General features: G+C 41.9%; 1 protein-coding gene across 9 annotated transcripts in view; it reads right to left on the reverse strand.

Annotated features, from left to right (window-relative positions):
- The window catches only part of LOC132397161 (protein phosphatase 1 regulatory subunit 12A-like), a 183,882-nt gene extending 171,698 nt beyond the window's left edge, over positions 1-12,184 (reverse strand). For 5 of the 9 annotated variants that reach the window (XM_059975547.1, XM_059975546.1, XM_059975550.1 and 2 more), the window contains exon 1: positions 11,786-12,184. In XM_059975547.1, coding sequence (XP_059831530.1) covers positions 11,786-12,052 — 267 coding nt within the window. In that variant the 5' untranslated portion in view covers positions 12,053-12,184. The remainder of the gene's footprint in view (positions 1-11,785) is intronic. The other 4 variants (XM_059975543.1, XM_059975549.1, XM_059975551.1 and 1 more) reach the window with 2 other exon arrangements.
- Positions 12,185-13,813: the final 1,629 nt, after the last annotated feature.

Raw genomic sequence — 13,813 nt, forward strand, 5'->3', positions numbered from 1 at the left:
GATGCATGTAGGCTGCTCCCAGCAGATTGCTCAGTTGTGCTGGTTGCTAATGTAAACAAAGCATTTCACTGTACGTCTCAATGAACATTGATAAATAAGTGAATTTGAATGCAGATAAACAAGACTCCAGACTTCTCTTACGGAGGAAGCTGCCCTTTGCTGTTAGTCCCCCACATCACTCTATAACCCACTTCGTGCCCTTAATTAATTCTGTTCACGCAAAGATCAGGGAGCAACTTTTAAGGGCTGATCCACCACCAACAAGTACTTATGAACCCAGAAATAGGGAAATGAAGCTTGAATTGCGTTTCGCTATTTCACCACAAGCCACTTCAAAGGTGAAGAAATTGTTCTGCGGTAACAATACAGTTATGTATTCACATGTAAGAGACCCCCCACAGCAAATGAGTGGACAATTCTTTTTGGCAGTGCGAGTTGAGAAAGTAAAGATAACCACCGACATCAGAAATATCAGTGTCCTTCCTCATATACAGCTAGTTAACATCCTCTTGAACTAGCACTACTAACGTTTGAGTTCACAGAACCACATTAGTAGTTTCTCAGTCAGAGGGCAAAGTCAACTTCAATAATATGCTAAAGTAACTGTGGGTGATCCTTGAAATCACAAGCACAACCAGAAGTTAAAACGAGCACGGCACTCAGGCTTTACAGCAGAAAGGCTACATTTCATTTCTGCTCCGTGCTAAGTTAACTAATGACAGTCAGGGACAGAGTTAAGGAGCAGAAACCCCCGCTTTCGTTTCTACTCCTTGTTGCTATCATTACCAACTGAAAAGGCTATTGAATATCGATGATAACAAAAAACCCTAAAGGTTAAGTACTTGCATTCTTCTCTCTAATGTTACCTAGTTTGCCTGAACTGATTGTGACCATTGGCCAACAGCACCAACAATCAACTGTTGTGATACTGTACCCAAGCATATTCGAGCATCAGGACAAAAATTAGGGATGCAATAAAAGCAGCCACAACAAAAGCCAATCACTGGCATTGCTATTATTTGTGCTGGATTTCACAAAACATCGAGGTAACATATATTTAGTTACATTAGCTAAAATGAACGATATGGACCAAACACAATTAAAGGCTGGAATTATAAATTAGAGGGCACAACAGTAACTTCCTGCCACTTGCAGGGTACCAGACCAATATATGCTGTCAATTCAACCCCACTCCAAACTGCCTTTTATAGAAGCCAATTATTCTTTTAAACATACACAAAGCATGTGATATTTTTGCGCCTGATTATCCAGTAAACCTCCAGCAACGGTTTTGCTGAAGGGCTCGGAAAATGTCATGTTGCCATTGCATGATGGCCAAGTTACCCAGATGCTCTCTCAGTACTAGCAAAGGCACTTAAAACCAAAATGCCTTACTCACTACGTACTACTGTATAGAAAATAACAAAAGACCGAGAGAGAAGGCAGTTGTCAGCTCATTTCTAAACAACTGTAAACTATGAACTAAAACCCTACAGACTCCAGCTCAAGTTGTATCCTGACATACTAACTTTCTGTGTACACAAATACCTCTTCTGTGGAATTCCTCTAGAACTTTCTTTGTTGTACTGCTAATTCCTTGTCTCAGCTTGGTTAAATTGAACATTTGAAGATTCTCTTGCTTTCTCACATTTTTTCTCATTGGACACACCTTTCTCCATGTGGGCTTCACTCAAATTTCTTCACCCTCTTCGCACAGTCTTTTGTTCTTTTAACACCCAGCAATTGCTTTGCTAAAATAGTTGCTTCAACATTCAGACAATTCCCCAGATGTGACGTGAACACCAATGAATGGTAAAGTGGCATAAGGTAAACTGGAGAGAAAATATTTTAGTGAGTGAATTCACAGACAGGTAGCATTGGCCATCTATTGTGGCAAGAATCAGCCACCCTGAGGGAGAAGAAGCAACACCTTATATTCCATCTGGATAGCCTCCAACCTGATGGCATGAACATCGATTTCTCCTTCTAGTAAAAAAGAATTCCCTCACCCTCGCCTCTTCTTCTATTCACCACTCTGGCCTTTTGCCTCTTCTCGCCTGCATAATGCTCCCCCTGGGTCCCCTCCTCCTTCCCTTTCTCTTATGGTCTGCTTTCTTCTCAGATTCCTTCTTCTCCAATCCTTTTCCTTTCCCACCCACCAGGCTTCACCAATCACCTTCTAGCTGGCCTCCTTCCCTTCACAGTGCCTTTTTATTCTGGCAACTTCCCCCTTCCTTGGTCTCAGCCCGAAACGTCGACTGTTTATTCACCTCTTATAGATGCTGCCTGACCTACTGAGTTCCTCCAGCATTGTGTGTTGCTTTGGCTATTGTGATTGCTTGTGGTCAAAGCTGAGAATTTGAGGTAATCCTTCAAAGCAATTTCATGTTTGCGAAACTAAAACCTGGATTATCGTCATAAAGAAAGGCAGCCATGAATTTTAACAGTGCTGGTAGCTGTTACAAGAACAAGGAAATAGAATAGCATTGTCATGTTGATGGACAGGGAAATGGAAGAAATGGAAAATAAAATAGTGGAGTAAGAAATAGTGAAATTAAGAAATGGGCTTGAAATCCAGGGCAGGCAATGAGATCAGAGAAAGGTAGAAAGCAGGAGGAAAGCAAACTGTTCACAATCCCATTTATCAAAATTCTGCATTCTTGGGTAAAACCAGGAGCTGACCTTCTGTAGTGAAGGTACTGTACTTCATAAAGATTTAGTAATGCCCTTGAACACATCACTATTATTTAGAGTGTAAATATTAACACATCTTCCTCAACGTTAGAGAAAGTTGTCTGGCAATTCATGGGACTATTTACAATAAAGGTCAGTAACTAGTCTGTGAATTACATAGATCAAGCTAGGACACAAGAGAGTAGGAATTTTATACCACAAGGAGGAAAAGGAAAAGTTTATGTGGGGAAGAACGATTTTGAATAACATTACATTCTAAAATTTTTGGTTAAATCAGAAACTGCAAATAGACCATTGCAATGGCTCTTAAACTCTGGGCTGAGTTGTGGAATTAGTATTTATCAGGAAAGCCAGATTTGAGTTAGCTCTGCTTTAATTTCTGCAGAGATGACCAATAGGGAACAGCAGAATTAAAAGAATATCACAATGAGATAGTGCTGTGGAGAAAACCACCAAGAGCCAAATGCTTCATTGAGTGACAGGTATAAAACAAGCAAAGGTAATTATCCAGAGGGTGGTCCATATATGAAATAAGCTGCCAAAAGAGATGCATGTTGAGGAAAGTTTGAAGAGATATGGGCCAAATGCAGGCAAATGCAAGTGGCTCAGATGAACACCTTAGTGGACATGGACCACTTGAGCATAAGGGCCTATTTCTGAGCTGTGTGGCTCTCTGACTTGGAGTCTAATACAGAAATGTCACAAAATGCAACGTCCAAACATGCAACCTGCACAATGCAAAATTTAATAGAACATTTTTTGTTTGAATATTTTGGTCATACATTATTGCTAAAGTCATGTTCATTCATTCAGGAGTGTCACCCATGCCAGTTTTCAACAGCACTAGAGCTGCAGTGCCTTTGTTGAAGCCACTTAAGCAGTGCTGTTGTGAAGAGAGTTCCAGAATTTGGAGCGGAGGTTGGTATGTACTGACACATTTTCAAACAATGAAACAGAGGGATTGGATGCACCTGCTCATCTTGTTTTCTGGATATTAAAATCCTGGACATGGTGCACTTGAAGAGAATTGCTTGTTGCAAAGGGTACATAGTGAATTCTAAGCTTCTTAGCTACTGTAGGAAATGAACATTTTATCACATTTCCATAATATAGATGTAGAAGTTATTGGGTGTCCAAAAGTCACTTCATAAAGGTCAATAATTTCCAATCTGATCTTATAGACACAAAATGTACTGGGCTCTATTTAATGATAAGCACCTTCTCCACAGTTTCCAAATGCCAAAGATGTTACTGACAAGAGAATTCAACATTAAAATTGCTTCTGAATGCATGACTGGGTTCTCTCATTGGTACTTCCATGACATCAACCTTATCTTCTATTATCAGCAAAAGATTCAGATGTTGCCTCGGCAGTTCTGCATGGGGTTGCAGTGTGATTTATTACCCAAAGATCATGAACAGAACTGAATTCTGTGCAATCATCAGTATACATCCCACATCTAATCTTCGGATGACAGGAACATGTCTGATGAAGCAGATGAGAGGTCAGTGTCCCTCCAACTATTTTCAGGATCTTATCTTCAGCATTACAGCCTGATTATCGTCAGGTCACATATCCTTTACAGTGCTCAATGCATTGTTTATTTTTTCCCAGACCTTACTCTGAATGATCAACTTGATTTAGGACTGACTTTCTTGATGGTGGGAATCTCAGGAAAGACAGATGGAGGAGGATTGTTTACCTGACACCACTAATTCAATACAGTCATGGGTTACATTTCTTCTGATCTTACTGTCATTAGTGAAGGAGGGCTGATGCTGGGCATCATCATTTTATGGTTTCATGGTCCACTCTCATTCACAACAGGGCTTAGATAGGCTTTGGTCAGCTCTGTTGATGGTCAATCAGTTAGCTCTGCTGCAACATGTTTGTTATGGTTTTTATCCCAACATGTCGACCTGTAACTTCAAATAATGGACATGCCCAGTTTTCCACACTGGCTTCAGCCAAGCTTCTCCTTGCTTCATTATGGCACGCTAAACAGAGCTGGAGATCCTTCCCTTCTTAATCTACCGAAAAGCTCTTGCGACAAGTTGCAGTCAAAACTACAATAACATTTCCACTTTAAGACAGAGTCAGGTGACTGAAAATGGAATGTCTACCACTCACTCAAGAAATTGCTGCATTCTCAGTGAGACTTCATATTGCAAAAGTAAACTCGAAAGTTCTTGACTTTCTTACAAATAAACTTGTTTAAAAACAAAGCGCTGGCCAAGCTGCAGTGATAGGGTGAAGGAAACTGTGCTATCAGCTCAGTGCAGATTTCTTGATATGACTTTAGTTTCATCCACACAATGTTTGAACTATTGCCAGCTTTGTCATACTCTGCTAGGGGGAGAAAGATTTTCATGCTTCAGGGTTGGACACAGAAAATGGTGACGTACGGATAAGCCCACATTTATAGCAAACGAGCAAAAAGCAAAGCACCACTTAAATAGTCCGTCTCCAGAGATTCAAGATTGTTTAATGTCATTTCCAGCACACAAACTTAAAGGGGAGCCAAAATAATTGTTACTCCGGATCCAATGCAGCATAACAATAAACAATAAGATAAAGAACACAATAATAAAAAATAATAAATATAAATACATAAGATAGCTTATAAACATAATAGATTGCATGTACATAAGTGATGCTAGGTAAAGAGTGTGTGTATGTAAGGTGACTGACAGGAAATGATAAAGTAGTGGTGGTGAGAGATGTGGAGGGCTGTGTTAGGGGCTGGGTGTTGATCCACCTTACTGCTTGGGGAAAGTAACTGTTTCTGAGTCTGGCGGTTCTAGTGTGGATGCTACGTCACCTCCTCCCTGATGGGAACAGGACAAGCAGTCCATGAGCTGGTTGGGTGAAAAGAAAATCTAATGTTGACACACGAGTGTGCTGGTTAGGTTCAGCGTGATGTATGATGTGGATCCAGTTTGCTCATTAAAAGCAAGGGACATTTCCCTTATGTTGAAGCCAAAACTTATCCTCACTTCTATGTCATCAAAGTTAAATATCTAGTTACAAACTGATGTTTTGTGGGAGACTACTGTTTTCCCTAGGTCACAATCACAGCAATGCTGCAAAACTGCTGCTTTACTTGTGCTTTGGAAAACCTTGAGGCCTCAAACGGTGCTATTATTAAAGCAAATCTTTGATATCATAACCTGCATTCTAACTTCTAAAAGATTATAATGAATACAATGAGCTGAGGACTCCCTCCCAAACCTTTATTGAAATTGAGATTCAAAAATTCTTCAGAAAGCAATCAACTACAATCCTCTCCAATACACAGCACATTACATAAACAGCAATTAGCTTGAAATTTCATTAAATTGGTATTAAATTTTGCTAATTGTTAGGTCGTTTTAGCAGAGAAATTTAAGAATGTGTCCAACCTCAAAAGCAGAGAAAAGGCAAGGCAGGGTGCAGAGGGGCAGGGCAAGGGAAATCACAGGCAAGGGCAGAATGTAACAGTGAAAAATGACAGGGTGAGAAAATGTGGCAGAAAGCAAACAAGGAAAATAATAGAGAAAAAGAGATCTTTAGAGGAACGTGAGAATTGGTAACGCACTGTGAGAATGGCAGTCAGGGAGTGAAAGTGAGGAAGAAAATGTCTAGCCCATAAAAGAGAGGGTGGCTGTCGATGGCACGTGGTCTGCCCGGAGGTCGATGAGTTCCACGTGGATCTGTTCTGGGACCCCTGCTCACGCTGATTTTCATAACTGACTTGGATGAGGAAGGGGAAAGGTGAATTAGTAAACTGGCAGATAACACTACAGTAATACGCTGTTTAAGAAGGTATATGGCGTATTGGCCTTCAATAGCCAGGGATTGAGTTAAGAGCTATGAGATAATGTTGCAGCTCTATAAAACCTTGATTAGATCACACTTGGAATACGGTGTTCCGTTTTGGTTGTCTCATTATAGGAAGGATGTAGAAGCTTTAGAGAGGGAGTAGAGGATACTTACTATGATGCTGACTGGATTAGAGAGAATGTCTTAGGGTAGTTTGAGCGAGCTAGGGCTTTTCTCTTTGGAGCAACGGAGGATAAGATGATAGAGGTGTACAAGAGGAAAACAGGCATAGATACAGTGGATAACAAAAAAAAAAGTTCCTAGAGTGGAAATGGATAATACCGGGGGCATAGTTTTAAGGTGATTGGGGGAAAGTATAGGGCACTGGGATGTCAGATGTACATTTTTACAGACAATGCTGTCCTGGGATCCAAGGTGGTGATAGAGGCAAATACATTAGGGCCATTTAAGAAACTTTTACATAGGCACATGGATAATAGAAAAATGGAGGGCTATGTAGGAGGGAAGGAGTAGACTGATCTTAGTTGGTTTGAAGATTTTAAGAAGGGCCTGTAGTGTTCTATGTTCTAAAGTAGATGAAGAGTATAGATGCCAGAAGAATGGGATGTAAAGGTAGGAAAGGGAAGCAAGTAAGAGCAAACAAAAGGAGGGAGTGTGGTAAACAGCAAGGAACTGAATGAGTGAGCGACACAGAGAGGGGACCCAGGTGACGGAAAGTGAAAGACAGAATAAAAAAACTAGTAACCATTGACTCCAACTTCATAGAACTTCTGGTAATGTCCCCCCTCTCTTCCACCATTCTCCATTCCCTTTCCCTCTCTCACCTTATTTCCTTGCCTACCCCATCACCTCCCTCTGGTGCTCCTCACCCTTTTCTTCCTTCCATGGCCTTCTGTCTCCTTTAGATTCCCCCTTCTCCAGCCCTGTATCTCTTTCAACAATCAACTTCCCAGCTCTTTCCTTCACCCCTTCCCCTCCCAGTTTCACCTATCACCTTGTATTTCTCCCTCCCCACCCCCACCCCCAGCTTTTAACTCCATTTCTTATCTTTTTTTTTAATCCAGTCTTGCTGAAGGATTGCAGCCCGAAATGTCGACTGTACTCTTTTGCACAGATGCTGCCTGGCATGCTGAGTTCCTCCAGCATTTTGTGTGTTTCACAGAAACATTACAAGTTTGATTCAGAATTAAAGCAACAAATGAGGAAGAGAGAGTTCCAGGTGACACAAATTTCTTTTCAAAGAGACATAAATCCTGAGCTTCATTATAAACATTTTCTCCAGCTACTGACAAGAACATAGTAATTCCCATTATTGCTCCACAACTTAATCACCATGGCCAAGAGTAAGAAGGCACCCAGAAAAAATGTTTCTAAAGTCTAGCACCCCAGTCCCTATGGCTAAAATAATTAGGGAACAAAAAACACAAGTTCATCACAACTTCACTAAGAGCAGCTCCCATGAATCCACACATTCAGGACATGACTTGCCAGAGTAACCAAAGTAGAGAAAGCTATGAACCACTGTCAAACCTCAGGTAATACAGAATTAGAATCAGGTTTAATATCACTGTTATAGGTCATGAAATTTGGATGATAAACATCAGTGATCATAAGATATAGGAGCTACTCAGTGAAGCAGAATTATGTGGAACATGGAGGTTGGTCAAATATCTCGCAGAGTATCCTGCCTATCCTCCTGGGGTTATAATACCTAAAACTGATATTCATTTTTATATTTCAAGAAAAAAGATACCTCAACAACTTCCAGCTCAGCTTCCATGTCACAGGCCAGCCGTTCAGAGTTTGCCAATTTCATGCTGAGTTTATAATATTAAACACTACTTGAACCTCTAATAAATAATTTAAAGACAGTGCTCCCTCTCGCCTCAACACAAAAGATGCTGAGGCAAGGAGCACATTTATTCCCCGTTCTGAATGACAGCTGAGCTGCGACCATATCTGCATGCTTTTATGCACCGAGTTGCTGCCACATGATTGAGGTTGGACATAAAAATATTTGACATTAGCTGAACCAGCTGAAAGATTGTCAAAAAGTGAAAAATCACTGGCTGAGCTATACAAAATATAAGAAAGTTATGCTACTGTTACAGAAGTTATTGTTTGGTGGGAGCCTGTGTTGGGGATCAGAGCTTTGGAAGGTTGACAAGGCCTCAGAGTGCACACAATTGGAAAGACGGTACCAACTGAAGGCATACTTTAATTATGTAAAAAAATTAAGGAAACTAGGATTGTTAACTTTAAAGAAGGCTAAAATGTTTCATAGGAGTTCTGAGTAATAGAAACATAGAAAACCTACAGACCAATACGGGCTCTTTGGCCCACAAAGCTGTGCCAAACATGTCCTTACCTGAGAAATTACCTAGGGTTACCCATAGCCCTCTATTTTTCTGAGCTCCATGTACCTGTTCAGGAGATTCTTAAAAGACCCTATCGTATCCGCCTCCAACAATGTCGCCAAAAACTTACCCCTGACATCTCCTCTGTACCTACTTCCAAACACCTTAAAATTGTCTTATGCTAGCCATTTCAGCCCTGGGAAAAAAGCCTCTGACTATCCACACAATCAATGCCTTTCATCATCATATGTACTTCAATCAGGTCACCTCTCAGCCTCCATCGTTTCAAGGAAAAAAGGCCAAGTTCACTCAACCTATTCTCATAAGGCATGCCCCCCAATCCAGGCAACATCCTTGTAAATCTACTCTGTACCCTTTGTATAGTGCCCACATCCTTCCTATTGTGAGGCGACCAGAACTGAGCACAGTATTCCATGTGGGGTCTGACCAGGGTCCTATATAGCTGCAACATTACCTCTGGGCTCCTAAACTCACTCCCACAATTGATGAAGGCTAATGCACCATATGCTTTTTTAACCACAGAGTCAACCTGCGCAGCAGCTTTGAGTGTCTGATGGATTCGGAGCCCAAGATCCCTCTGATCCTCCACACTGCAAAAGTCTTACCATTAATACTACATTCTGTCATCATATTTGACCTACCAAAATGATCTACCTCACACTTATCTCGGTTGAATTCCATCTGCCACTTCTCAGCCCAGTTTTGCATCCTATCAATGTCTCTCCGTAACTTCTGACAGCCCTCCACACTATCCACAACACCACCAACCTTTGTATCATCACCAAGTTTACTCCACTTCTTCATCCAGGTCATTTATAAAAATCACAAGGAGTAGGGGTCCCAAAACAGATCCTTGAGGCATACCATTGGTGACTGACCTCCATGCAGAATATGACCTGTCTACAACCACTCTTTGCCTTCTGTGGGCAAGCCAGTTCTGGATCCACAAAGCAATGTCCTCTTGGATGCCATGCCTCCTTTTTTCTCAATAAGCCTTGTATGGGTTACGCTGTTAAATGCCTTGCTGAAATCTATATATATACTGCATCTACTGCTCTACCTTCATCAATGTGTTTAGTCACATCCTCAAAAAATTTAATCAGGCTCATAAGGCACAATCTGCCTTTGACAAAGCCATGCTGACTATTCCTAATCATATTATGCCTCTCCAAATGTTCATAAATCCTGCCTCTCAGGATCTTCTCCAGCAACTTACTAACCATAATGAATGGTTTTGATTGTGGAAATAGAGATGATTTCTACTGGTAGAAAAATATGAAAGCGGGGGTAAAGAAAAAAGTTAAAAATTAAAGACAGTAACCTTAAAAGGTCGGATTGACTACATTTACACCCTTACAAACATTAACAATATGTGAAAAAACTTTTTAAACATTACTTTAAAGCAGGCCACTAAAAGCTCTGCAATGAATAGTTTCTCCCTGCTTACAGAAACTCCAATGAAATATAAACTAATCAAATCTCTACTTGATGTTCTTTCCTCTGAACTATCAAATATCCAGTCTAGCCTTGTAGGTGAAATCCTCCATCCCTGAACAAATGCAGGAAATATCTTCTGCCAACTCACAAAACTTCCATATCCTTTCTAAGAAGCTCCAGAATTGGAAGTAACACATCTATCACAGCAAAACCAGTCTTTAAAATTCAAGACAACATTTACCCCTGCCCATCCACCAAGATTTGTCTCTGTCTATAACATAAGAAAAAAAAAATCAGAGAAGCAGGGTACTGCACCTCTTAAGCCACCCCTACCATTCACAAAGATCATTGCTGATCTGACAACCTGCCACAGCTCCATCTCCTGCCTCATCTTCATTACCCTTATGAAGCCAGGTATCTCATATCTTTTACCAATCACAATCTAAACATCTACTATCTTCGAAGATCAATGTGCATTTATGGGTCAATTCCTCTATTTCTGCTCTAAAATTATAGTTAATTCACATTGTCACTCCAACAGGCCAAATGCAACAGATCACTTTTTCTACAATTGTCCAATTGACCAGCCTACAGCCTCATATTCATCACCATCCTCCCTTACTTTAAACATTATCAATGTAAAAAAAACCGTAAATAATGTTAACCTGCATACTTATGAATATAAAAATAACGTACTTCTGTCGTCAATTTTTGAACTACGAACTGGAGCTGGACCCAAAGGGCCCACTCTGACAAATGTATTCTTACACCAAAAGGGTGAATAGACCACCGGCGCAAATCCCGAGGTCATGGAAGTCACCGTCTTTTAATGATGGCAAAATGACAGACTACCGTCAAAACTTATTATCAATAAATCCGAAGGATTCCGTGCTTTGAACAGCAGGGTCACACATTCCCGATCACCTGCTAACCGACTAGTCAGTCAGCTTGACTTACAGACGTCGCCCGACTCTACTGGCCCAGGGGACACACATCAACCTCTCCTTGTAGTTCATGAACTGCTGGCACCGCTACCTTATAAAAGGCCCTGACCCGAGTTTCAAAGGTGTTGCCCCTTTAGACGGTGGCAACCCCGGCGCGGCCTGCCACCCATCCTCAAGCGGACCTTCCCACCGCCACCATCTGCAGACCCTGGGCTGTGGCTGGCATCCGAAGCCCTGCCCCAGACAGTCCATCCCCGGACCCGGACCGGGACCCACATCACTGCTCAAGATTCCTCCAGCCCCGGGGCACAGGGAGCCTGGATCCGCATCTCTGCCGTAGGTAGACAGGACGCTGACATCCCCCACCTCCCCCGGTGTCAACCCTGCAGACATTTATTTACCCCGCTGGCTGGCAAGTGGGGAGGAAGGGCTGGGTGGCGGCTCTCCCTCCGCGGACTCAGCCTCGCCGGCCCGCGGGTGGCCGTGGGCGATTGCCGGCCGCCACCTACCTGGTGAAGGGCGGTCAGACCGTCCACGTTGGTGTAATTGATGTCAGCTCCCCTCTGCAGCAGCTTCTCCACCTCGTCTTGGTCCCCGCTCGAACAGGCTGCCAGGAACACGGCTCCCTCATTGAACTTGACTCGGACGTACTTGGTGCGGGGCCGCTCGGGCTCCCGCTCGGTCTCCGAGCCCAGCCAGCGCTTCAGCTGCTCTTTTCGCTTCTGTTTCGCGCTATCACTGCGGGCCTGATCCCGTTCCCGATCCTCCGCCGCCATCTTCCACTGAACTCAATCGGGAATGCCTGATATCCCGACTCAAACCTTCCTCACACAGCCCTACGCCATCTACACCCTCTGAGTATACATTGCAACCAATAGATTCAACCTACACTGTTCCCACACACCCACTATACATTACAGCTAACGTGTCCTGCGCCATCTAGTCACTTTCTGAATATATTGCAGGCGTCCCGAATGTTTGTACCCAGCGGATTAGTACAATAGCTGCATATTCAATACAAATTAATCAATACATCTAGTCCCATTGGGCCAACGCCTTATAAATATATTCAGCAGAAATTGACATCAATGTATATCTACCCCAGCAAATACACAGGAACATAAGATGTGTTGTGGAGAGTATATAGATTAGCTGCATCATGGCCTGGCAAGAAAACACCACTGCCCTTGAATGTAAAATCCTACAAAAGGTAGTGAAATCAGCCCAGTCCATCACGGGTAAAGCCCTCCTGACCATCAGGCACATCTACATAAAACACTGTCGTAGAAAAGCAGCATCGATCATCAGGGACATCTCCATCACCCAGGTCATGCTCTCTTTTTGCTGAGGTACCAATGCCTCAGGACTCGCACCACCGGGTCCAAGATCGGTTACTACCTCTCAACCATTAGGCTCTTGAATAAAAGGGGATATTTGCACTCACTTGCCCCATCATTGAAATGTTCCCACAACCAATGATCCCAGTTCTAAGGGCTCTTTATCTTATTATTTGTTGTTCTTTATTTATATTTGCATTTGAACAATTTGTTGTCTTCTGCACTAGGATCTTTCATCAATCCTCTTATGGTTACTGTTCTATAGATTTGCTGAGTGTGCCCACCAGAAAATAAATCTGAGTGTTGTATATGTTGACATATATGTCTGTACTTTGATAGTAAAATTTACTTTGAACTTTGAATTAATAGCGGGTCAATATGCTGCATGTCTTCTTTACCAACTTGTTCAAATGTTGCCTCTTTCAGGGAGCAATGACTTATACTCCAAGATGTCTTTGCATTTCAAAACTCCCATGGGTCCTCCATTTTCTGTATACTTTCCTCTTACATTTGACCTCACAAAGTGCAATACTCACACTTGTCCAGATCAAACTTCATCTGCCATTTCTCCACCAATGTTTCCAGCTGTGGTATATCCTTTGACAACTTTCCTCACTGTCCACAATTCTGCCAATATTTGTGTTACCTGCAAACTTGCTGTTCAGTTTAGGTACAGTTTTTGTCCAAATCATTTACAGATATCATCAACAATATTTTGTCTCAGCATTGATTGATGTGGAATACCACTGGTCACAGAACTCCAATCAGAAAAAAAAACCACCTGTCTTCTACAGCCAAGACAGATTTAAACATAATATACCAAATCACCAAAGATCATGTTTCTTAAAAAGTATTTATTTTTTGCTGGCAAGGTCAGCATTTATTAGCCGTCCCCCAGTACCCCTGAGAAGGTTGTGATGAGCCACCAACTTGAAGTGCTTCTTATCTTCTGGTGAATGCACTTCCTTAGTTTTCTTGGGTAGTGAGTTCCGTGATTTAGATTCAGTGGTGATGAAAGACCAGCAAAAGTGCTTCAAATCAGCATTGTGTGCAGATTGGAGGAGACTTGCAGGGGAATACATCATCTCTATATATATCTCTCTCTATATCTCACCATTCCTTTAGCATCTGGAAATCTGGTGATCTGATGTTCTAAGCTTCCACAGTCATTCAAGACAAAGTTATCCATGAAGATGAATT

Source organism: Hypanus sabinus, chromosome 7 (genome assembly GCF_030144855.1).
Source record: "Hypanus sabinus isolate sHypSab1 chromosome 7, sHypSab1.hap1, whole genome shotgun sequence".
NCBI lineage: Eukaryota > Metazoa > Chordata > Chondrichthyes > Myliobatiformes > Dasyatidae > Hypanus > Hypanus sabinus.